At 39.2% G+C, this 26,837-nt stretch overlaps 1 protein-coding gene across 4 annotated transcripts in view; it reads right to left on the bottom strand.

The window, feature by feature from the left end:
- The window catches only part of NUP153 (nucleoporin 153), a 54,277-nt gene extending 29,622 nt beyond the window's left edge, over positions 1–24,655 (bottom strand). For 2 of the 4 annotated variants that reach the window (XM_088130577.1, XM_088130578.1), the window contains exons 1-12: positions 24,050–24,233; positions 14,039–14,252; positions 10,078–10,326; positions 7,770–7,909; positions 7,561–7,689; positions 6,530–6,646; positions 6,365–6,409; positions 6,226–6,279; positions 4,747–4,893; positions 4,006–4,058; positions 2,923–3,046; positions 1,840–1,977 (exon numbers count right to left, since the gene is read on the bottom strand). In XM_088130577.1, coding sequence (XP_087986703.1) covers positions 1,840–1,977; positions 2,923–3,046; positions 4,006–4,058; positions 4,747–4,893; positions 6,226–6,279; positions 6,365–6,409; positions 6,530–6,646; positions 7,561–7,689; positions 7,770–7,909; positions 10,078–10,326; positions 14,039–14,252; positions 24,050–24,154 — 1,515 coding nt within the window. In that variant the 5' untranslated portion in view covers positions 24,155–24,233. Of the gene's footprint in view, positions 1–1,839; positions 1,978–2,922; positions 3,047–4,005; positions 4,059–4,746; positions 4,894–6,225; positions 6,280–6,364; positions 6,410–6,529; positions 6,647–7,560; positions 7,690–7,769; positions 7,910–10,077; positions 10,327–14,038; positions 14,253–24,049; positions 24,234–24,521 lie in introns of those variants that run through there. The other 2 variants (XM_088130576.1, XM_025173115.2) reach the window with 2 other exon arrangements.
- Positions 24,656–26,837: the final 2,182 nt, after the last annotated feature.

Genomic DNA, 26,837 nt, shown 5'->3' with positions numbered 1-26,837 from the left:
GAAGTGCTCTTAGAAAACCGGTCTGCGAGCTTCAGCAAGGGGTGGAGGTGAGTCCAGCGCTGGCAGAACCTACCCACAGGCCCTCTGCTTACTCTCGGCCCAGCCTTCCTCCTGCAAAGCCTCACAAAGGGCAGCAGTTTCCAGCACACTGAAGTCTGCAGACCAGTTCCCCAGGGATGCTTCCGGCACATGCTCTGCTGCTTTGGAAGACCTCAGAACTTTCCAAAGGCTTTCTGAAGCATCACGAGAATGGGGCATGCAATTTGAAGAATGGCGCCAGTCGCCTTGGGAAGAAGGCCTGGTGAGGCCAGCAGCTGCCTCGCATAATACTGGTCAAGCACACCTCATCAGCAGCAGGAGGAAGATGGTGACGGTCAGCTGAGTGTGGCAGGTGTGGCATGGAGCGCATGGCGGCAGGGCAGCTGGGGCTTTGCACTGTGGTGGCTGGCTGTGATGTGGAGCTTGAGGGAGCACTCCTCAGCAGCAGTGCAGGCTGCACTGGGACTGAAGTAGAAGCCTGGGGGCGGTGGCAGCCTGCTGAGACCGCTGAAGGCCCCGGGCCTCTAATTCAACCCCAGGGCTGCTGCCACCGCTGAGGAATTCCACTGTGCAGGGTGGCCAAAAGGGCAAAGATTGGGGGAAATAGGTGGGGGGGGGAGTTGAAGCACTCCTGCAGTTGTAAGTGTAGGCAGGCTGCCAAGTGCCTGAATTTTGATCACGTGAATGCAGGAGTGTTGCAACGGCTGTAATTCCAAAGACCGGTCCCAAGTCACTTTTTTCAGCACTGTTGTAACTTCAAACAGTTGCTGAACAAATGGTCATAAGTCAAGGACTACCTGTACTATTTAAAAGAATGACAATAAATATTGCTACCAGTATCTATTCTATTTTGGACTTAACTCCTCAGCTTCTTTAACTGTGAAACAAAAACTGAGCTGGTAGGTTGTCAAGTTAAAAAGAAATGTATCTATGAATTTAACATTCTTGTATGAGATATAATCCCCGAACAATTAATCCAGTTTTGCTAAATTTCACAGAAATTAGTATGAATCTTCCAGCCACAGAAACACATCTTACAGGATGCATCATAATCCCATACAAGGGATTTACTTCCAGGTAAACAATGCAGGACAGCAATCTATGTACATTCCCTAGGGCTTCATATCTTTCTAAAGAGGTTTGTAATGAGTCACATTTTCAAATACTGTAGTTATAGTGGCCTTGTCTTTTCCAGCCTTGCACCAGGCTGTCAGCCAGGAGCAGCTTCTGAAACAGCTGTGCAAGCCTGGAAAAAGATGCAGCTGCTTTTAGCAATCTGAAAAGTGGTTCTTTGTATGTACTCCTTCATAATTAGAAGCACTTCTTTACACAGCCTTTGTACACATTGCTGGAAATATAGATACAGTGTAACTGTTACACAGGATAACACATCTTTATGAAGAATACTTACCCTATAGGTTATGTAATGTTTTTTATGAAGTAATCTATTCTTTATTGCAATACTGACATAACTATATAACTGTCATGAACTTAATATCAAAATACATGACACACAAGTAGTATATTCTACACTAGAAATAGGCAACCTGATGCTTTCTGGTTGTTTCAGAATACAATAGGCTCCAGCAACCAAGTTCAGTGGTCAGAAATTATGGCTTGCTGATAAAAATATTTGTAGGGCACCAGGTTGCTTATGTTAGTCTATACTGTTTGTTATGGAAATATAAATCAACTAGACAAAGAAAAAGTGAAATGACAAAACACAAACCTTGATGAAGGTACAAAACAGACAAGATAGAAAGGATATGCAGAAAATAATTTCTTTCATGCACAATTTACCTTGTTAGTCACTGATTGGGCAGCACTGGCAGTTAAGGATGAACCAGCAGAACTAGCAAGTGGGCCAAAGCTGAAGTTTGGCAATGATGTTGTACTAATGGGCAAAGAAATTTCTGGTAGCATTGGTATCTCCATCTCCTAAAATTGAACAGTCAAGTCATTATTTTTCAAATTCCATTGAAACCTATATTTTTAGTTCCATTTTGCTCATTTCTAAAGAAAAATTAAAGCAATTTAGCCAAGAATTGAAAAGCTATTAATCTAAATGATGAAATAATTCAAATAATTATTTTAAAATATCTAAAAAGAATGTACATGGTAAAGAAAAGGGCAGAAAACATAAAACTTGAAAGACATAACTGTTGTATACTTCAAGTGTTTACAACATCTTTTACCCATTGTGGGATAAGTTGAGATTTTTCCTACAGCACTTGCTACAATATCCCATATGATGTACCTGCCTCTGAAAACCCACTGAACAGGGTCGCTCGTAGCCATTATAAAACCACTACCCCATGAAGATATATCCTGCAGACCTCCCCTGCCTTATGTAAGTTCTTTCCCAGGTTCTAACTGCCATTTCTGTTGCATTGCAGATGATAAGGATAGATGAAATAGGAATCCCACTGTGCTAAAAAGTGTGATGGAATGGAATTATGAAGGCCAGGCTCAGGGAGATAAGCATTTTCTTAGCTCACTGCAGGAGCGTGGGAACTACAAGAGGATGAGACTAGCACCTCCCTGAGGAATTCACACTGTTGTGGCTGGCTGACTTGGGACCTGGGGTTTCAGTCTGGGAAGATTCTTGCTAGAGGTTGTAGCTAATAAACATAGCTGAACTGATTTTGTATTGTCTCTTGGAGTTCCTTGGGCTAGGCCTGACAGAAGGCAGCACATAGGCTTTGGTACTTCAGTGGTTTAAAACTAACAACTAACATCCTAAATAATTTTTAGCTATTTCTTCATTGAACAAATTAAGAATAAAGAAGTCTTAAATTAAGTGTGCTAATAATCTATGGAATGTTTAATATTTCACAGCTTCTGCTTTAAGAAAGTATTTTGCAAAATAATGAATATTTTTACCTCATTTTGTGTGGCTTTTGATACATAGTGGATACCTCTTTCCTTTCTCATCTTGCCTCCACCACTTCCCATTGCAGGTGGTAGTCCATTGGATGTGGAAGTTGTGAATGTAGGGTTTGTGATGCTGTTGAGACAGAATCAAAATATGTTGCAAAATTTTTCATACTCACTGCAACAGTTGGTATACAACTCACTCTATAAACAAAAATAACAAATATAACTATGTTTCTATTCCACTCAGAAGTTAGTGAGAACTGTAAAACCCATGGTTTTATTCTCAACTGCCATCTTTTTTCCTTCTGTCTTGGATTGTAGACCTAAGTTTAGAAACTTTTAAAAAGTAATCTATAAAGTGCCCTTTAGCCTTTTTGACTAAAGAGCAGAAAAACATTAGTTTCCTATCGATCAGAAAGCAAGCAAGCAAGCAAGCAAGCAAGCGTGAGTTCTACATCCCTTTGAAACTTACAACCTCATTGTTTCCTGTCTTCTACCCCAAACTGAAAGGATCTTCGCGGAGAAGATTTGGACATTTCCTTCCAGTTTCAAGATAGTTCTATTGTCTTCATCAGTGTTTTACAGCCCTAACTTATCCATTTCCAGTTCACTATCTGCATTTTTCTTTTGCAATATCCAATAGTGTGAGCAAAAAGCAATTTCATGCAATAGATTTTCTCTTGCTCTTCTCAGCAGTCTCCTACATATCTTTGCTCAGAACAATTCAATGAGGGGAACCTCTTGAACATTACAGCTACGACTTGCAGGCCAGTTGTGGCAGGAAAATCAACTAAACTTAGGTAGAGAAACTTTGTACCATGTGACAGATTTAGCCCTTACTCCCACAATGTGTATTAGGTCCTCTGATTCACTGAAGAAGCTTTTCAGAAGACACATGGGCCTGAAGGGGAGTAAAGAAACTAGCCACACAGTTGGAACATTACTCAAAATAAATGATGTTCTGTAATTATTACCTTCTAGGTTGGTTATATGTTCAATTTCTTGCTTTGAAAAAAATGAAAAACTTTTAAGAAAAGTCACAATATCATTCATAATAGGTCCTTCAGTGCTACGGTAGACCTTACATACCTTTCTGATCGTTCACTTTGCAGTTCCATTGTAAGGTTTTTCTCCTGCACTGCCTGTAAAGAAATGTATGCTTCAGGTTTTAGTCTATTTATTTTCTAATCTACTGTTTTAGAACAGGAAAATTTGGATTAGTTAACTAAAAACATACTAACTTTGTTTACTCAAACATTTCTCAAACTCCCTTTTACTGTTTATATAGGTTTCTTCAATAATACTTCCTTACTGCCCCCTACTGTCCAGAATAATTCAAATAATTCTCCTCTAGGAAGCAACAGCGAACCACTTCCGAAAAACCTTGTCAAGAAAACTGCAGGGACCAGACCAAGCAATTGCCGGAGTCAAAAACAGACTCGAAGGCACCAAACAAAAACAAACAAAAAAACAAAAAAACACACCCCATAATTAATTATGTTCGTAGACTGACCACCATGACATTCCTTCTTTTCAACAAGGAAAATAGATTCCCACTGTTTTTATTAACAACAAAAAACCTTTAACCCATTTTATCCACAAATCATATCTCAAAAGTTCCCTAAAGCAAACTAAATAAGCAAGGATGCAATTTTTGTTTATTCAGTTTCCAAAAGCTTTAACTAAACTAAGTGCCAAGTTACTATTAAAGCAATATTTAATTGGCTTTTCTCAAAATGCTAGTTGAAATTAAATAGGGACACAAATACTGGAGAGGAATGGAGTGTGCATAATAACAATGTATGGTTAGATGCTTTGACATATACATACTTTATGGTTCATCTCTATTCTCTGTTGTATCCTGCTTGATTCAGCAGCAGACATGAGGGAAGGTTTAAAATACTGTGAATGAGTCATTGACCGTGAAACAGCCTTGGGTGTCACAAGCTTCTGGACTGGTGGATAATGTGTTTCAACCTTTAAAGTAAGAAATATGCACTGAACCAAAAGCAACTAGAAGAAAGCTAGTTAATCAGTATATATGTGAATGCTTTTGATGCACTGTGTATATATTTAAAATAATTATGAAATACTTAAAAAAATTCCCTATTTCTATTATCAACCAAGTGCTTTCTTTTAATATTTAGCAAAAATGAACCACCTTGAGTGTCAGAAATCAGATGTATATAAATGAGGAAATACATAAATAGTTTTCAAAAACTGAAATTATACTGTTAATAAATTTGCATATTTATTCCAGACATTAGAAATTTCAAGGAAATAGTCTAAGGCACCAAACCTAAACATTTTAGTACTTAGAAAACCCAATTAAACTGAGTAAGATTTACCGTGAAACAATATGTGTGAGATTAATATAAAAGACTGATTACATTTAAATATGATGCATACACATAATTATTTAGTCATCTGAGCTGGCCATTTCAACCAATTTTATTAATAAATTATACCAATTTAGTTTTAGACAAGAAATTATGGACAGTTGACAACACACTTGCTTTGGCAACAAACCATTAACACACTTCTCCTGGTTTTGGCCAACAATTACTACTGCCAACAATTTACTATACTATGAATAGACAATTCCTTCTTTTTCCACTTAATGACAGCTGGCTACCTCTATCTGACATGTGTCAAAAAGAAAACAGCATTAGTCTTCTATCTGACATCTCTAATATCAGTTGTCAGTTAGCTAGGGATTAATGCTTCTGCACAAAAGTCTACAACCTGGAACTGAAAATAAAATTATATTTGCTTATGCAAGGCCAATGCAGCAAATAAATTGAGAAATTACAAAGTAGAAGATTAAACTGATTATATCACATATGTTAACCTAAAACCTAAATTTCAAAAATGAGCAACAGAAGGCTGTTTAGTAAAAATACATGTTGCTTGAGGGATAGAATATTCCTGGGAATACTAGAGTTTTCTGTTTTTTCCTTTGGATCATACTAATCTCACTGTTCCAAGATTGCAAATAAATCTCCCAGAACAGTAACTGATTCATAGTGTTTGGGTGTGGTCTGGTACCAAAAGAGGTTTATATTTTCAGAAAATTGCTAGAGCATTCTTTGAATGGCTGGATCAGTATAGTCCAGAGATAAAAATGGAACACATCAGTGTTCCCTGGAGTATTCCATCCTGAATCAGAACACTCTGCGCTTTCTTAATTTTTACTGGAAAAACAACAACTCTAAAAGCTCTGTGTCAGAATCCACATAACAGTTTCACATCAAAGAATCAATTCTGAACTGCATAAAAATAATTATAAGATTTTGTAAATTAACTCACCCTTTTCCTTGGTGAATGGAAGTTGGTGACATTCAGCATACTGTTTTCCAGAGGCTGAAATACAAAACACAAAAATTAAGTCTTGGGATTTGAAAAATAAGTTTGTCATGTATTTTTAAAAGTTTGAAAATTAACTTACAGATGACAATGAAGTAGAAGCTGAAGAGGGAATTCTTTTAGCATCCTGTTAAATAAGCATGACACTGTTAAATTACAGCTATAGAAAGAAGCATTTTATCAAATGCAGCGATAATATATGGACATGTAGGGTACTGAAAATAACTTTTAAAAGAGAGTAATTTACTGCTAATGGACTTGACATCTTCTCCAGAGACTGCAAGATGCGCCTTGCAGTGGAACTTGTCACTCCATAGGATTGTGCGTTCACTTGCTTGGCTTTCATTTGTCTTCTTATTGGTGTCTGAAAAATCAACACAATCAATATTATAACCCTTATTTTTTACTTTTCTATTATAGCAGAGACAGTAATAGTCATACTGTCTCCTGAAGTTCTACAAATTTGGAAAAAGAAGAGTCATCATGTTTAGTATGGTCTAACAAAAATCAAGAGAAACTTCTGACAAATTGGCATGGTGAAATAATATCAAGGGCTACGGAATGATTGCTATAAATCAATCAATCAATCAATCTATCACTCAATCATCAAGATAGGCAGTTGCAATAGTAATCTTCTATCTTATACAATTCTTCATCTGCCACCATGCGGTAACATTATATTGGGGCTCAGAGGTATTTTGGGAAGAAAAAGACAACAGCCACTGTAGCTCTTTCCTTTTAGTGCTGACTCACTGGGCGGGGGTGGGGGGACACGGGATCATGTTCCATAACCTTCTCAGGGATCCGAGAATAACACTTTCAGGAGGATTCTTGAGAAGAGGAAGTACAGCAGCGTAAGTCTCACCATGAGATGTTATGGTAACAAGCCACAATTTATAGCTTTCACTTTTGTTTTTATTATTTTTAAACTGTGGTAAGTTTTAACACTGGTAGGGAAACAAACAACTTGGTAAACTTTAATTGACATTAAAGAAAAGGCTTTGAATCTTGCTGCCCCTTGTAATTGTACCAAGAAGAGAGGGAAATGGACTACATGAGTCTGAAGCTCATGCAATTAATACCAAATCATGATAGAACCAAGCCAAAACCAAATTTGCATTATACCTCTATCCCATGTCCACAATACTGGATTGTTATTGGAAAAATTACATTACTTAAATGGTAACATATTAAGGCAGGAATATGCGAAAATGATACACAAAAACATAATTCTTTCCCAACCCTTATGACTTCCTGAAATCACCAGCATTTATTTACCTGATAAGGAGTAATTCGTACTTTAGACTGCCTTGTTGCTGCAGCTGCACCGCCATATGTAGTTTTGCCAGGATAAAATGGAGAATTCCCAAGCTGACTTGCCTTAAGAATTGATGCATTACCAAGTGACTGGAAACACACAATATTATTTAATTAGGAAGCTGGAAACACAAGTAATAGGGTTAAAGCAGCTGTTATGCAGTACTTACAGGAGAGAGTGCTCCAAAGGCAGACAGATTAAACCCAGGTTTTTTAGAACTATTTGCTGAATGTTGAGAAAGGGAGACAGGTCTTTCACTCTCTGCAGACCACAGAGGTGGCACTGAAGCACTTTTTGAAACTGCTATATCTAAAAAAAATACATATAATTGCATCGATGTTATTTTTATTATACAACGTATTTTAAACCAAAGATAACGTAAAGAAAACTTGTTACAAATCATTATGATGAAGATAATCTGACATACAAAATAGTCCCTACATACTCTGGCCCTCTTGATTCAATGTTTTTTTTTTCTTTTAGATTGTAATTATTACTTTAAAAAAATATGAGGGTCTGGCACATTGCAAAGATAATAATTGCTTCTAGTACTATTTTTATTTTCAAAAATGCTTCTGGATCCTATATAAACACCAGAGATATTGTTAAAAAATAAAAACAGTGCTTGACTGAAGCTCAGTACTTTATTTTGAAGGAAGAAAAAGGTAAGCTAGGATGGTAGCTGGACATGAGTAGAGAGTGTTTTGCCGTGGTGCATATGCTGTTTTTCTCCCATTTTTAATTATTTTAATTAGTTAAGTAAAACAAAAGAATATACACACACACATTCTTTATTTTATATATACATATACATATGTGCATTTTCCCCCCACCATTAGTTCTCTCACTACAAGTGGCAGCTTACCTCAGGCTGCTTCACTTACCAATCAAAGTGGCTGCCCTAGCCTGGTACCACTGCTAACCACACCAGGGCAACAAAATCACATTGGAACTATTCTATTAGTGCTGTAATCAGAGGGTTCCCCATGTCACTATAATCTCCCAGTCTGATCCACTGCAACACCAGTCTTTCAAAACTCAGGCTCCTGGAGTTCAAACATGGATAGTCTAACCCGGCATCATGGACTCACCTAAAGTGCTCCAAACAAATTAAATCCTGCCCAGGATCCCTTCACAGCACTTCTGGAGCCACTTAAGTTAGAGAGATGCTGGCATTTTCCATCCCTGGCTCCTCCTTATCTACCCTGGGCTCCACAAGAACAACACGAAGTACACCAGCGACCTGTTTTTCTGGTCCAGTCTGAGCAGCAGTAATGTAGTCCAAGAAAGGAATAACATTGCTGCAACAATCCACACCAACTATCAAAGGGATCACCAGGAACCCATGAGACCTCATCCAACAGGCAAACTGCCCAGATGTGTCTGCTCCATGCTGCTGTCTTGATCATGTCCCAGACAGGCACACTTTTGGCAATGGCAACAGAACTATCTGTTCCAATAATGTTCCAATCTTCCTTGGCCTCCGCAATTCTCCACTGCTCTTTCACACTGACATTCTTCTCTCAACATCAGTCATCCAGTTCCATTCACTCTTCCTATCACTCATCCTGTGCCAACAATGTTTCACCCTTAATATTTCACCCTCCATACTATCATTTCCCAGACAGGCTGAAATCTTATTGCTACAATTCTGGCTGGTAATTTTTCTTCTGTTCTTTTAAGCCTTCTGCAAATTCCATTTAACTGCCATTGTTGTCTTCAGTAGAGAGCTCCTCTTACTGTTCTCTTCTTCCCTTCTCTTTTTAATTCTTTTTTTCCCTTTAAATTGGTACTTCTTTTGTTGTTTTCCTCTGTTCTCATATTCTCAATGGCTTTTTTCCCCTTCCACAGAGTCATCTCTTTTTGATTGCAATACTACTTAGCAGCTGAGCCTTTTACCACCAGCCTTGAACTCTAAATCTTTTTTGGTATTACTTTTTCCCTAATTTGTCTTCTAAAAAATGAGAATGATTGGCCACACTTTACAATGGCAGTCAATTCTGTACACTGCTAAGCTCCATTCCCAGACAGCACTTTATAAGATAAACATAATACTTTGTCAAATTTCTAAGTTCTTGCTAACCCAAACTGCATGGAGATAAGAATGGTGTGCTTCAAATGTCCTAGAAAAAGAATAAATCCTTTTTAAATGTATGCTGTTTTTCCAGTTTATAATGGCTTAGAAACTGTAACACGTGGAGTAGTATTGGTTGTATTCAAATATATAGCTAATTAATTAAAGAAGATCAGTGCAATATAATTAAAAAAAAACACTACAGGTTCCAGATTTGCTGGGAAATTGGGAGCCAAATAAAGTTTCCAGAAAAAGCACTGTCTATGGCCCAGGAGCCATACATATGTAATAGTTGAGTTTCTGGCAGTAGGGACAATTTTCTAAAGAGTCACTCCTGCTGAATTAAGTAACTGGGCAGATTTATGTCCAATGTTACTTTAAAACTTTCAGTCAAGTTAGTTACCTTTATCAGATGCCCTTGAAGAGAAGCCACTTGTAGTTGAGATGTTATCATCTTCATGCTGAGAGGTAGAATCTTTCATTTCCTTCCCAAGTGAAAGTCCAGAATTATTAACTGGAAATGTAGATGATGTGGATGGTTGACAGAGTGGTGGCGGGGAATCCAAAATGTTGCAGTTAAGATGACTCCGATGGAGAGAGGGTCGTGTTAAAATATCTGTGAAGTTTAAACTAGATCTACTTGTTGATGGCTCTAAAGACAAAGAAAATAACAAAACTATCTGAAATAGCAAATATATGCAGAAAAAGATCAAGAACAATTTCATATCAGTAGTCAATCTTCTGGAAAGCTGATGTAGAAGAAAAAAAGAAAAACAAAGAAATGTAAAATTATTTATAAAGGATACTAAAGAATAAGCATTGCCTATTTTCAATTTTTCTGTTCCTCTCTGACACCAAAAATTGAGGAAAGGGAATTTTATGAGAATAGCTACTACAGTGGTACCTCGGGTTATGAACACCTCTGCTAATGAACTTTTTGGGTTGCGACTAGCTCCGGCCGCAAAAATTTACCTCGGGTTACGAACTCCACCTCGGGTTACGAACGGGATCCGCGGCCATTTTCCGCCGTGACACGTGGTCCGCAGTCATTTTCCGCCTGTTCCACGTGGTCCGCGGCCATTTTCCGCCCGTTCCACATGGTCCGGGGCCGTTTTTCCGCCCTGCCGTGTGGTCCGCGGACGCCGGAACGGATTAACGGTAATTACATTGAACCTTATGGGAAAATTTGCTTCAGGTTGCGACCAAATTGGGTTGTGACCAGAGTCACGGAACAGATTAAGATCGTAACCCAAGGTACCACTGTATTATTAGAACAAAAACAGAAATATTCTTTGCAGCAGTATCCTGCAGTATAATATTTAAATAATTTAAAAATACTAATGCACAATATAAGTTACTCTAAATGTCAAGTAGATTGTAAATTCAATTAAGCTACCAAGTAATTAGATTTATTTTATATTATTTATTAGTAATTTTATACCTGTCTTTGTTCTTATATAAGCATTTAAAGCAGTTTACAATCATTGCAATACAAATTATAAAACTTAATAATAAAATCAAGACAATAAAATCAAATTAAAATCAGAACCATTATAATCAATTTAGAATGTATTTTTTGTCATTTTCTTAAATGCTGGGAAATTGGGAGCCAAATAAAGTTTCCAGAAAGCAGAGACATCACCTTGCCGACAAAGATCCGCATAGTCAAAGCTATGGTTTTTCCAGTAGTAATGCATGACTGTGAGAACTGGACCATAAAGAAGGCTGAGTGCCAAAGAGTTGATGCCTTTGAACTGTGGTGCTAGAGAAGACTCTTAAGAGTTCCCCTGGACTGCTAGGAGGTCAAACCAGTCAATCTTAAAGGAAATCATCCCTGATTGCTCACTGGAAGGACTGATAATGAAGCTCAAGCTCAGATCAAGCTCTTTGGTCACCTAATGCGAAGAGAGGACTCTTTGGAAAAGACCCTGATGCTGGGAAAGACTGAAGGCAAAAGGAGAAGAGGACGGCAGAGGATGAGATGGTTAGATAGCATCACTGAAGCAATGAGCATGAGACTGAGCAAACTCAGTGAGGCAGTGAAGGACAGGAAGGCCTGGCATGATATGGTTCATGGGGTCATGAAGAGTCAGACACGACTTAACGACTGAACCACAATAACAATGGCCCATGAGCCATACATACGTAATAGTTGAGTTTCTGGCAGTAGGGACAATCTTCTAAAGAGTCACACCTGCTGAATTAAGTAACTGAGCAGATTTATAATCAGAGAGGTAGTTCTGCAGACAATCAACCCTAAGCCATTCCAGGCTTTAAAGATCAACACCAGCACCTTAAACTGTACTCAGTGGGCAATATGTAGTCAGTGATGATCTTTTAGTATAGACATCATGTGATCCCTTTAATTGTAACAGCAGCCTGGCTATCCCATTTGCACCAATTGCAATTTTCAGACATTTGGTAAGAGTAATATGATGCAGATGGGTAAAAGATTATTATTAACCCACCCTAGAGCAAATAATATATTATTAGAAGTCCAATTTTACTATGTCTCTGAAATATAAAAGTAGTACATTATTCTGGTACATACCTATCAACAGACAATAGCACTGTATGTCTACAGGTAGTCCTTGACCTACGACCATTAATTCAGAAACTGTTTAAAGTTACAACGGCACTGAATGAATGGTGGTTATGACTGGTCCTTGGAGTTCTGGCTGTCCCAGCACCCCCACAGTCATGTGATCGCGATCTGGGTGCTTGGCAACCCTTTTGCACTTATGACCTTTTGTCAAGTGCCCCACAATCATGATTGCCATTTGCAACCTTCCCTGCCAGCTTCCCCAGAAAGTCAATGGGTAAGTTGGCAGGGAAGGTCGCAAGTTCCTGGGTAAGTCTCCCCCATCTGCACACCCTTCTCCAGCTCCTCTGCGCTCATGCTGCACCGGCCACTTGCACACCCCTGTGCACCATCCCCAAACTGCATGGTGCCTCTCGCAACCCCTTTGTGCGCTTACCAACCTGTGTGGTGCCTCTTGTGCACCCCATCGTAGACCCTCACTTGCACCTTCCCCAACCCATGCAGCACCTCTTGCACACACCCTTATGCACCTTCCACAACCCACGTAGCACCTCTTGCGCACCCTTCCCAACCCTCATGGTGTCTCTCATGCACCCCCTCAGACCCTCCCTCACATACTTGTGCACCCCCTTGCTCACTCTCCCTAACCCACATGGCACCTCTTGAACACCCCCTTGCACCCTCCCTGCATTGCACCTCTTGCTCATGCTCCGCAATCCTCCCATGCACCCCTGCGCACCCCTCTGCTCCCTCCCCCACCTGGCAGCAGCCACTTACCTGCCTGTTTGCCTGGGAGTTGCAACTTCCTGCTGGCTTCCCCACTGACTTTGATTGTGGGAAGCCAGCAGGAAGTTGCCTCACCTGATGATTGTGGGATTCAGTTAACAAAAGCGACCGGGACTGCAGGGATTGCCATCGATAAGCAATGAGGTCACACTTTACGACCACATCACTTAGCGATGGAAATTCTGGTCCCAACTGCTGTTGTAAGTCAAGGACTACCTGTACTATTTTCTCTTTCCAATAATCCTAAGGTATATTAAACATCCAAAGACATATTGGACATAGAAAGATCCACTATCCTGCATGTTAAAGCAAAGGACTACCAGTTCAGTTAACTGGTTCATTTCAGTGAAAATCAGTGGAACAAGGCAATGAAAAACTTAACAATTGTTGTATTAAAACTTTACATTCAAACAACTAACTTAACTGGAAGAGTAGAATAATGAAAAATAAATTTTCCAACTCAGTTTTGAATGTAGATACCTTTTTGTGTGAAAGGAGGATGAGCTAATTTCTTCTGTTTCCTCTCACCATCAGTTACCCAATAAGCTATTTTTTAGGGTTAGAGAACATCCTCTATCAGGGTTCTGATAATGGGAATTAAAGATACTATTGCCTAATGTTGATATAGAAGGACATATCTATTTAAAACATAAGTCAACTGAAGTATAAGCCAAACTTCTTTGTTCAGTTCTTGGCATACAATGCATTGGATACTAAAAATTTACCAAATAATTATTTTGATTAAATAATGAATACAAAAATGGACAAGACAAGAAAGGACCTAAGCTGTCTTACTATCTTCTTCCATTGCTTAAAATGCTGGCCATAAAAAGTAGTTTACGGTAACGACTATTACATTAAATGAGGTTTGCCATAAAATTTAATCTGATCATGTTAGAAGGCACATATCAGAGTATAAAAATGCTGGCAATTATAAAAAAGCATCCCATAATATGTCAATTTATAACATTTATCTGAAAATTTAGCAAAATCTCATTACACAGTTTATAGTGATTGGAGGAAATCTGCAACCTACCTTCTAAAGTAATTCTTGTTGGCTCAGGAGTGATTCGACCATCTATCTCAAGAGTATTGTCAGTGATGTCATCTGCAAAGGCAGGATGGTAGTTTATATCCTCCTCCAGATTTCTTTGCTCATTTGAAGATGTCTCTTCATTTTGTCTGAAATATCTTTGAAGCCAAGTTGGAACAATGCTTTTTACAGATTCCTTCACAATATTCATAATTCCCTATTGGAAATCAAGAAAATGTAGTTGTAAATTGGAAGCTTTATTACATAGTTCAGACTATTAAACTACAAAGCCTGCTTCAGTTAGCAGCTATTTCTAGAAGTGCCAAGAAATCTGAGGAAGCAAACCCAAAATTATTTCCTAAAAATCTTTATAAGTCTGTTACAATTTTTACCTCAATAATACTGATGTTTCAAATTCTGCCATTATCTAATATACCTATAAAAGTTTCTCAACAGCTAACATAGAAATAGCCTTAATGAACAGAGCAATTCCTCTCATCATGATTATTTATTATATTTATATTTGACCTTTTATTCCGGAGCTCAAGGTGGCATATGTAGCATTCCCTTCTCTTATTTTACCTCACAACTCTGAGGTAGAGTGGGCTAAAAGAGAATGACTGGTCCAGATTCACCAAGTAACTTCCATGGCTCACTAAAACTTAAGTGTCTCCCTATTCCTACTCCAATGCCTAGTCCATTACATTGTTAGGTACATAGAGTTATATCTTCCACTCTTTAATAAATGTGAAAACCTCTCAGTTTCCCCTCATTCCTAAGAGTTGGGAAGAATAATGACATTTCCCATACCAGGTAACTTCAAACTACAATGACACTTTTTAATATTTCTTCCTCTCTGTAATGGTATTCTTGAGAAGAACCCTAGGATGGATTTTTGCTATTCTGCTTCTGATGTGTTAAAAAAAACCCTCAGAACTGTTCTGGGTCCAGGTTTGTGATGGGGGTCGAGTTTTCTACCCATTTTTTTCTGTTCTGTGATTCCATTCATTCAGCATAGTTTCAAAACTTATTCCCCACAACCCTCCCCAATATCTTGGAACCATGGCAATATGCCTATGTTTTAAAAAGACACAATACATGATCAAGAATAAGTCTTGAAGAATAAGCCATTGTAGCCAGACAAAATTTGAAAATTGTTAGCAAAGAAATAAATACTAAAAAAGGTACAGCTGAATGAGGTATTTGGAAAAGAATAAGCAAGCCCAGAGCCAATAAGCACTCAACTATGTTACTTAAAGATTTATTCAACCTCTTAAAAATACTCTCTCACATTTTCAGAACGTTTGGCTTTAATAATTTTGGAAAAAAGAAAAATAAAGGTTGTTGTGTTTCTTAGTGAAGACTACATTTATGAACTTCTTTAGTTCATCCAAACCTATATCCTATTTTCATTTATTAATTCAAGTATGGCCTGCTAATACTAAGGAATGTTATATGCTGTAGATTTTCAATATTGCCTGTCACATGGGAAAACTGTCATGACATAAAGCCATTTTCGTTCACTGAAATACGAAAAAACACATTTCTTCATTTAAAGTGATCCCTGCTCTAAATGAAACTTTTAAAATCAACATCAGAATTCTTCTAGATTCCCTTCCCTGACTTCATTTGGGTGGGATTTTTGTTTACCTGGCTTAGACTGTTGTCTCAAGGGAAGCTTGCTTGTCATCCCAGCTCATGTTTTTTTTAGTAGCAGATGAAAATGTTTTTGTTTATACGTTAAGTTTAGTTAATTAATATTTATCTATGTTAACAGTTAATATATATTTAGCAGCTAATGAAAATTAAAACCAAAGTGATTGTTACAAGATATTAAATAATAAAAGAGAAAGTGGGTCTCCACAGGCAGGGAGTTTCAGGTTCTCTTCTGTGTCCCTATTAATGGCATCTCAGACGTTGACAGAATAAAAAGGAAAGCATTTCAGTTTAAGCACATTCAGAGCATGATCCTCAAGATACTCTATTCCTATAATGTTTAGGGCTTTAGATATATTAATTGTGGGGGACTAGGCAATCACATGCATATGCCACCCAAAACCATATCTAATAAAAATTCTGGACTGGCTGAAGATTCTAGACATACACATCCACAGTGCACTGCCATCATCCAAGCTTTATAAAAACAAGTACCATGGGCAGATTTATGGGATGTTCTTGATCGCCCCTCTTTGAATTATTTTATTTTTTACTTTTCAAAATTGTTTTTAAATCACTTTCTTGGGAACCCTGGAAAGAAAATAAAACTACCAAGTCACTAAATGAACAAAATGTAAGTCACGATCAAGCTTGTGTGTTCTTGATTTAATATCTGACTTTCACCCAGAATCTACTGGCACTTTTCCATTATAGTGTTAAGCCAAGTAATATTAAGTGCCCCACATTTCCAACATTTGGTAGTATCAGAAAAAATAATCAGAATTTAGTAATATTATAGTGATATGTGTCTATCTCAAGTTAAATATGCAGTTCACTAACATAGCATTTTTTATTATATGCCAGCTGTATTATACCTAATTCAAATTCAGTACTTTCTGTTATTAGTTCCTTTTCACAGGAATATTAGGTAAACAATTCACTAAAAGTATGGATAAAATATGTCATAACATTCCTAATTCAAGGTTATTAAAGTTGAAATAATTACTTTTATAGTGTTCATAAATATCTCCACCTAGCCAATCTTTTGAGAATTACACCAGATATAACACACATGTATAATAAACCATTCCAGAATAAGCTCAAGAGGATCAAGGTTAAAAAATGCTTAGTCAAAATGTAATTAATTAAGCTTGTTGCAAAAGACCAAGCTGTGGAGGTGATTAAAAAGTACCAAATATTTCAATAACCTAAATGAAAAATATTGCTGCATTTGTAAGTCCATTTTTTCAAGTAAAACCTTAAACCATTTGTTAAGAACTACTATGTTACACTTCCTGTATCTCTGAATGGCTATTTCACTTTAAATATGATGATCATATCAAGTTTTCCAATACACATCACTGTGGGAAAGAGACAAAATAGGACTAAAATATGCTCTTCTTATTTGAAGAGTTAATAAGAGAATTGTGAGCTTTAAATATTAGATAGCTGATCAATTTCCAAGCCTCTAAAATTTTCAGAAATTATAGTACTGGTTCATTCAACTGATCCTCTTCCATTAATTCCATTCTTTTTTCCCTCAAACTCTGGCTAACAAATTTCTATGATTGATTGATTGATTGATTGATAGATATCATACATAATTTCTGACTGATTAAACCTCTAGTTCCCATGAATTTATATACAAGGATTAGAAAAACTAAGGTATCATGGCTGAACTGTTTTTATTCCATAAGCAAAGCAGCTCTTTTTCAAGCATATCCTTTCTGAACCAATTATGTATTATAATCTTTAACTTTTTAGGCTCTTTGTTACAGGTGTCACATTACTAAGTAGCAAATTACTACTAGTAAAGATCTTTAACCTTAACTAAAAACATAATTATCATACTGTCAAATTAAGAAAGAATGCTTTTCCCCCCCACTGTATCTAAGATGCATTCATAAGAGATTTTTTTTTTTTAATCCACACTCAATCGTTACCGATTCTGCGGCGACTGCCTGGACGAGTCCCTGCAGTTTTCAAGGCAAAGTGTTTCGGAAGTGGTTTGCCATTGCCTCCTTCCTAGAGCAGAGCCCAGCTGGCGAGCGCAGGAGGCGGGGTTTCCATTGCTTCGCGCCTTTTTTGGGCGCGCGCGGCTTCCGCTTTACCAGCAACTGCTCCTGTCTCCTTTGCAAGGTGCTGCCAGCATTTTTCCTCCCACCGGGGTGAGAGTACCCATTTATCTACTCACGTAAGTTTTCGAGCTGCTGGGTTGGCAGGAGCTGGGGCGGAAGCAGGAGCTCACTCTGCTGCGCGGAGCTGGGCTTGAACCGCCGCAACTTTCAGCGTCATTAAGCCGTTGCGCCACTGTGTCCCCTTCATAAGAGATTACATTCAGCAAGAGCTACCTTCTTCTATTTTGTTCATTAGATAACAGCACTCATGTGACTATTAATTAAAGCTGTGCAACACTTCTGACACTTTTCTTGAAGGCAAAAAGAGGGTTGGAGTACACAAAGATGCTTCTATAGCACCTGCCTAGAACTCCCTAAAACAGATGCATCTTTCCAGAGATTGAATGGCTACTCTTGCAGCTGGGAAAATATAGATTTTGTTTAAGGGGCTGCCCAGAGATGCTACATGCATGCCCCATATACCCTGAAACAGCTTCCTAGTTTCAAATCTGAAACACAGCACAACCCTGTTAATTTTCCTAGTAATTGTCATTCCATTCAAATGGAACTTTTAAACAAGAAGACATCTGTATTTCAGATCTGATTCCAAACAGATGAAGCATAGTACAGAATGGCATCAGAACCACTACATGAAAATCAACTTCAAATATTCCAATAAAACAAGAATTCAAAGTTTGACAAGTATGTGTAAAAGCAAAAATTCTACAATGGTCCACTAAGAAAAGTCATTGGATGAGTGAAACCGGCTGTTTCAAAGTTACATATTTAATATCTAGAAATATATATATTCCAAAATAGAAATACGGCTGTTAAAGCTTTAGCCCAAATTATCAAATTAATGATAGCTTTATTACAGACATAAACTAATACTGGAAAATTATTTTTAGAAATAGTTTCAGAATCAAAAGACTTAACTAATCTTTTTAGTATGCTAAGTTGGTAATTTTAAAACATGGAGAATTATATTTTCTGGAAAAGCTTTCATCTCATTACAAGAAATGGAAAAGCAGAAAAGTCCATGCTGACTTACTATACAAACGTAATACTAGAGCAGTGTTTCTCAACCTTGACAACTCTAAGATGCATGGACTTCAACTCCCAGAATTCCTCAGCCAGTATGCTGGCTGCAGAATCCTGGGAGGTGAAGTCCAGTTGCTAAGGTTGAGAAACACTGCACTAGAGAGTGTAATGCTATACCAATACAGTATGGCTTGCCTCAATACCATAGACCTATGAGTTATGGTATTAAGCTGCAAGACATGGCTATGGTGCTTTTTCCTCACCAAAATGGTTATGGAGAACTCCAGTGGCAAACAAAAAGGGAAGGGGATGACAGAAATCATATGTATCCCATAGACTGCCTATTCCTAGTTTAAAACATAGCACAGTGAAATTAACTAAAACAGACTGAAATGAAGTCTTACAAACCCACTGCAGAATGTTAATTCATGTTTTGTTTTATTGTTAATAGAAACTTAACTTGCAACCTAATGGTTTTTCAACTTCGATGTTGATGCCATCAAAAAGCTATATTGAAGTAATGTTTCTTATTTTAATGTATACTTGAATTCATTGCCTATTAGGAACCCAAGTGCTCTAGCTATCATCCAAACTGAAAAATCTTCTGAAATAAGTATTTTATTGATCATTGCGAATATAGCCTATATAAGGTTCTTATGGAAAAGAGGCAATGGCCAACCCACTCCTAAAGAAACACTCCCTCAACCCAGAGGATTACATCAATTACTGCCCAGAAACAAATATCCCCTTTTGGGGTAAGATGCTTGAGAGGGTTTGTACAGTTGCAATGTTTTTGGAAAACACCCATTATCTCAACCCTTTGCAGTCTGGATTCAGGCTTGGTTGATGGATGGAATCAGCCGTGGTTACTCTCATAGATGATCTCTTGTGGGAGAGAGATAGAAGGAATGTGAACCTGTAGATTCCTCAGTTACATCTGATACCATTACTTATTGTGAATAATCTGGAGGAAGCAGATTATTTAGATATGTTTCAGTCATGTTCCAGGATGGGATTTAGTATAGACATCTTTGGTTGTGCTTATAGATGAACTGTGGCAGAGCTGGGATGGAAGTGATGCATCCATCCTAGTGCTCCTTGATCACTCTACAGTTTTCAATACTGTCAACTACAGAAGCCCTCTGAGCAGGCTCCATGGGCTGGGGATAGCAGACACTGTTTTGTGGTGGTTCTCTTCCTTTTTCTGTGCCAGTTCCAGTCAGTGTGGGTTGGGGGGGGGAGGCAGATAGCTCCCCTAGATGTGGGGATGTTCCATCTTTAACCTTGGATGGAGTAGCAAGAGTGGTGTGCAATCTGGGGATCTTCCTGGACTCACAGCTCCTGCTTGATGAACAGATGGTAGTTGTGGCCAGAAAAGCCTTTGCCCAGCTTTATCTGGTGTGCCAGCTGTGCCCTTTCCTAGATCAGGAAGCCAATCAGTCACTCACACCCTGGTCACCTTGCAGCTTGACTACTACAACATGCTCTACATGGGGCTGCCCTTGAAAGCCACCTGGAGGTTTTATCTGGTCCAGAATGCAGCAGTGCAGGTAGTGATGGGCATGCCTTGGAATGCCCATGCAATGCCCCTACTTCCTGAGCTGCATGGGTTGCAAGCTTGCTTTCAGGTGCTGGTCATTACCTATAAGGCCCTACATGGCACAGGGCCTGATTACTTGAGGAACTGCCTATCTCCCATAATACCTGCCTGCCTGATTCAATATGGCAAAGTTGGCATGCTCTGTGTTCCTCTACTAAACAATGCCATCTATCAGGATCTTGGAAGCACACCTTCTCTGTCATAGCACTTGCCCTGTGGAATGAGGTTCACTCTGAGATTCGGATAGCCTCCACTTACTGGTGTTTCGGAGGGCCTTGAAGACCTAGCTCTCTGCCCAGGTTTTTGGCTAGCGTGCTTGAAGTCCCTTCTGAGTAGCGATTGTATGTTTTTTTGTTATTGCCCAGTTCTATCAACTTTTTCCTCCTTTGTCTTTATTGTTATATTGTTATTTTTTCTGTGTTTTTACTTTGTACAAATTTTAACAACAATAATAATAATTCTGGATAATTTGTTAGTTGGGAGCACCTTGCTACAATAGTTTGATTCCTACTTCCAAGAAAGGTCTCTCAATGGTGTCTAGGCCTCTGCACCCTAGCAATTTACTGGGGCTACCACAAGGCACTATTTTATCCCCAATCCTATCTAACATCTATAAAAATAACTGGGGGTAGTTATCAGGAATTTTAAGGCTAGGTGAAATGAATATACTGAGGACACTCAGGTATCCTTCTCCATAGCAGTAGCGAAAGTGATGCATCTTCTGAACTAAGTCTTTGGATGAAGAAATGAGCTGGATAAGAGACAATAAACAGAAATTGAATTTGAGAAGCCATGAGATCTTCTGTGCAGGCTATTCCCAGATGAGGGAATTTGGCGTTTGTTTCAAATGTGATTGAAATTTCTACTGAAAGGATAAATATGTAGTTTAGAGACGCTCTTGGAGTCATCACTATCACTGGATGCTTGAGAGATCAGGAGGATCTTTTACTAGTTTCAGATGGTATGCCAACTACTACAGATCAGGATACCTGAGAGAGCTCCCTTGCCATTAGTGACTTGGTCATTCACTGATCATAAGGAAGAGTCTACTGCCTATGCCAAGGTTGGCATGCTGCATGTTACTTGCAGGCAGGTTTCCCTGAGATCGTTTTTGTATTCTGGAGTGAAATTCAAGAAGCATTCTTAGCTCTTTAAGGAACCTATTGATGACCTTCCCTTAATTAGGCCTTCCCTGTTGAATGCTGACCATTTTTGCCACATTTTTAGTACATATATTATACATAAGTACAGAAAGTAAGTATCACTCTGAGTAACTTAAAACCAACTGACTTTAAAGCAATAAATTGGATCTAGATCAAAAAGGCAATCTAAACTTCCCATGAAGTAGGTGCAAGTCCCATAAAACTCTATAAATTTTGACATGCATATTTCATTTGACTCTGGGTCCACTGGAACTGGCTAACTTGTCATATTCAAGAGACCCAAATTCAAGAAATTTCATGTGGAATATGGTATTTTTAATCTTTGTAGCAGACTCTGTATGGAATTTTTCCTGCTATCTATATGTAATGATATAATGTGTAAGAAATATTGTTCATTATCGAATGGTGATTACTTGTATTTCAAAAATTTGCAATGCACTCTGAAATGATTTATTCTAAAAATCAGGCTATAATTCTATGAAATAAATAATTAATCTTTGACAGTTTTTACTGGGACTTTTTCCTTCGGAAAAATGCAGAAATGTGTTCCTGAATTTGCCTTCTTCACCATAAAGGCAACATTTGAAATTAAGCTCATAAAGTTAAAAAAAAAAAACTACAGCTTTTAAATCAAACATTAGTCTAAAAGAGATCAATTAAAATAACTGCATAACATAGTGAAACAGGTGCATTGTTAATTGTTGTACACAGAATAAAGATTTCATGAATGGTAATGACGACAGGAACACAGAAAGCTGTCTCATAACAAATCAAGCCATCAACTGGTCAATCTAGTCCAGCACTTCTGACAGGTTGTCATTAGCTCTCCAAGGTTTTAGGTTAGAGTTTTTCTAGCCCTACTTGGAAACACTAGAGAACTGAATCCAGGACTTCCTATGCAAACCATGAGTTCTATTGTTGAACTCTGGTGCTCCCAATACACTAATATACTGTTCATCACATAATCCAAGTAATTACAGTAAACAACATGGGTGCATTGACACAAATATAAAAAGAAACAGTCAGATCCTAATTACTAAATATATTAAGGCAATTAAATGAAAAGGAAGAGATTTGCTCCTAATAATTATATAGAAAATGGAATCCTGGGTAACAAGCCTCTCCTACCAAACTCTTCAAGTATACCCTACTTTATGTCTATTCACATTAGTGACTACAACTTTTTACTTTTTCCTCCACTGTATTAGCTGCCAAGAATTGTCACACTGCAAATCTTTCTATAATAAAACTATTGTGGTATTTAGAAAACTCATATGGTTTTTAATCTTGTACATAATTATTTTTATTTAATTTACTCATGACTCATGACATTGACATTTTTTTAAAAACAAAGTTAAGCTGAAATAGGCCTGACAATTAAACTCACAGCCCCCCAAATATGCACCAACTAATTTATTTTTGTTAAGTCCAATTAAATGTTTTGCCAAATATTTTAATTCTGCCATCTTCACACAATAAATAGCTCCAGTTTACAAATCAGCATTATTCATTTGTCCAGACAATGAAAAAGTGTAATGTATATGTATTTTAGCAAAATAAATATAACTCAGAATTCTATGAACTTTACAAGAGGTCTATTACATCTATTTGAATTTAATTTGTTTTAGGATATGCTGGAATACGAGAGTCTCAGATTATGCAAAGCCAATTTAATGGCTTTGATATTTTTTCCAACTTTTAAAAAAAGCCTATAAAATCGGTCTGCTTTTGTTAAATAGAAAATAAAAACCTACTTTGTAGATTTCAATTACTATGCTGCCTTTTGTTTTTATAAAACTACCTTAACCAGATCTTTTTTTAAAAAAAACCTTCTACCAATGAAATCAAACCAATTCCACGACACTGTGTACCAACGCACATGTTTTTGCCCTATGCCACGTGCAGGAAAGGATTTTGCAAAAACAAAAAAAGTGGGAAGGGGAAATAATGCTAGTTTCGAGCGTCTCTAAAAACAGGTCAAATCCGCACAAAAGCGAGAAAAAGTGATTCTGAGGAAACCTCTCTCTCTCTCTCTAGCTATCCCATAACCATGATGCTGCCTCCAAGAGGACAGGAATCCCTTTCCCGCAGTCCTCCCCATTCCCTGGCTTTAAGGTGTACAGCAATACGTAGTATTAGTAGCAATTATTGCTTCCTTCACGATCTCTCTCTCCCACACGCGCGCGCTCGCTCGAGGCTTTTTCTCCCCGTCCTCCCGCTGAGGGAGGAAAAAGCTCATTCCTGCCGGCGCTCGCAGCCCGTCCGGCCAGAACGTGGCCTGGCTCCTGCTCAGGCCGACAACGGCGACTTCCCCTGGGCGGGGGAAGGCGCGTGAGTGAGTCTCCCCGGCAGTTCCGGGGGCTGGCGGTCGCTTCCTCTCCCTCCTTCCCCCACACCGCCGTCCCCACGGATTCCATTCTCCCGCGCGGCCTCTCACCTGCTTGTTTCTTGGATAAGGCTTCGAGGAGGCCGCTGCCAGATGGTATCGTCGCGTCCGCATCTTCCCGCCGCCCCCGCCGCCTCCGCTTTCCCCTGAATCCATGTTGGTACCTATTCAAGTCTCCCACCCACCCTTGGCGCGCGGCGCAAACAGAGGCAAGGCCCGGCCTGGCCCGGCCCGACCCGGCCCCCGCCGCGCGCGCTCCCCTCTCACTTCCCCCCCTCCTCCTCTTCCTCTCGCCCCCAATCCCGTTCTGTGCTGTCACTGTCTCTATGGCGATGCCTCGCACCGCGCAGCCGGCCTCGCGCCCTCACGGGATGCCTCCCTCTAGGTTTGGCTGGCGCGCGCGCGCGCCGAATCCGTCCCTACCGCCCCACTTTCTCCTCCCTTTCCCCCGTCACCGTCTAGCTCTTTCGAGATTCCCCCTCCTTCCTTCTTTCCCAACCAACCAGAGGGCACACGCCCGTACAGTTTTTCGTCACCAAGCCGCGACCCGTCTGCTGCATTTATCTAGGCACTCCGCGTTGATCTCCAAGCTTTAATGGGAAATGTAGTTTTCGGGGGAGGCTGCGCAGAAACACGGTTATTAACCTGAGTTCGATTACCAATGACGCACTAGGCGCCAGTGACATAATCTCGCGATACGCTCTCTAACAGAGGTTGGCGCTCAATATTCTGAAACTGAGACAATTACAGAACAGTTTTTATTTCTTCATAAGCCTTGTAAAGATCTCCTGTGCCGCTATTCTTTGGAGTAGAGGCCCTAACGCTGAAGAGATAATCGGTCCTCTTTGAAACTATCTGTCCAATACGTTTTATTCGAGACTGAAGATCTTTATTATTCTACCGGTTTGCCTACCTAGTAGTGAAAACTGAGGGATCGCTTATCTAAATGCCCTTGATTGCGGTGACAGGAGTCAGCAAGGCATTTACTAGTGTGGTATGAACTTATGTAGCTTGAAGATCCTTGTTTTGTTTTGTTTTGTTTCAGAGACGGGCAAATGGCTCCTTCCACGGACGGTTCTTTGCACAGAACGGCTGGTCTGTGCCTGGGTGTTTACGTGTTTTTAATAGGTACATGGAAATGAAATGGGGTTGTTTTGCTTTGGGTTCGGGCTGAAAGGCATTACAGTATTCCGGGCAGCGATTGTTGCGGAGGTAAGAGCGGGAAAAAGCCAACGTTGAAGGTATTGTCGAAGGCTTTCACGGCCGGCATACGATGGCTGGTGTGGGTCTTCCGGGCTGTGTGGCCGTGTTCTTGAAGTTTTGTTTCCTAACGTTTCGCCAGCACCTGTGACCGGCATCTTCAGAGTGCAGGAGCACAGACAGGAGCAGTTCTCTCTGTGCCCCTGCACTCTGCTCCTGTCTGCTCCTGCACTCTGCTCTGCTCCTGTCTGTGCTCCTGCACTCTGAAGATGCCGGTCACAGGTGCTGGCGAGGTGCTGGCGAAACGTTAGGAAACAAAACTTCAAGAACACGGCAACACAGCCCGGAAGACCCACATCAGCCAACGTTGAAGGGTTTGTGCGCACATAAGCACAGAAGTGTTACCTAAAATAGGCAACAACCAGTTCTTCCCCGGTTCCTCCTTTTTCTCCAGCTTGGCAGGTGTGCTAGACTGGTCTTGTTCCTGAGGCAAGCGGCCTACTGCTAAACCTGAGCCTGCTGCACCTCCGTCTCTCTTCCGAGGAAGAATTTAACTTCTGATTCGCAAGAATCGGACCAAACTGGTTGGTTTAAACTATGGGGATAGGCCAGGTCTGAAAAACAGCGGTGGGAGCAACAACAGAAGGAAGAAGCTGGGAAGATAGGGATGGACAGGCCAATCAGTAGATAAACCCTATAGGGACATGAGTGGCCACAGGAGAGGGAGGTACAAAGGGAGGGAATGTGGTGGAGCAGGTAGGCTGGCCCATAAGCCATGGAGGGCAGGAAAGGAAATTAGAGGCATCAGCCTTGTCCCATTTGCCCTGTAAAAACACTCTGGAATCCTGTTTCAGTCAAAACCCGAGCACTTGGAGTCACAATGCTTTGGACTGAATTCAGAATAAAACATTTCTGTTTGTGCACACCCCAACCTTCTATTGGAAGAATTGCTTAGAAAGTGATATCTTTATCTAAGAAAGTATGAAGAAAGACAAATATCTAAAATTCTGAAGAAAGAGAAATATCTTTATCTAAGAGCTTTCAAGTTCCATTGATTTCTTCCAATATTATGATCACAACAATCTTGGCACATTTACTAGTGAAATTGTTATATTACTGAAAAAGATATATTTGGAGGGATGGTCTAGCAATCTAATATGTCCTGGAGGTAATACGTATTACATATTAACAACAGAACCACAATTAGGGATTTTATGAACCCTTTAGAACTAGCCATAATTCTGTAGTATTGTGGTCTGTAATATGATCGGAGGTTCATAAAAGTTCTATAAATTAATACAGAAATTCTGGGTAGACAAACATCATCCAAAATAGTGCACTGTATCATGGCTTTATTGAACACATAGAGTCAACATTCTTTTTTGGGAAAAGTAAGAGATAATTTCAGTCAAAAGTTTCTTCATTAGTTGATCAACCCTGCACATAGGCTTGGAGATATTTTGGGCAATTCCTATTTATATAACCACTTCAATTCATTGATATTTTTGGACTGCCTTGCATCTATTGCTTACTTCAAGTCATGCCACATGGGTTAAAATCAGGACTTTGGCACAGCCATTCCAAGCATGCAACATTTCTTCTGGTTCAGCTATTCTGTAGTTGTGTATTTAGAATAATG

The sequence above is a fragment of the Python bivittatus genome, unplaced genomic scaffold (genome assembly GCF_059951505.1).
Source record: "Python bivittatus isolate LINGU-HERP-01145 unplaced genomic scaffold, Pbiv_v1 ctg000840_np1212, whole genome shotgun sequence".
NCBI lineage: Eukaryota > Metazoa > Chordata > Lepidosauria > Squamata > Pythonidae > Python > Python bivittatus.
Note: the sequence above shows the minus strand (reverse complement) of the source record. Positions and strands in the feature narration are given on the sequence as shown.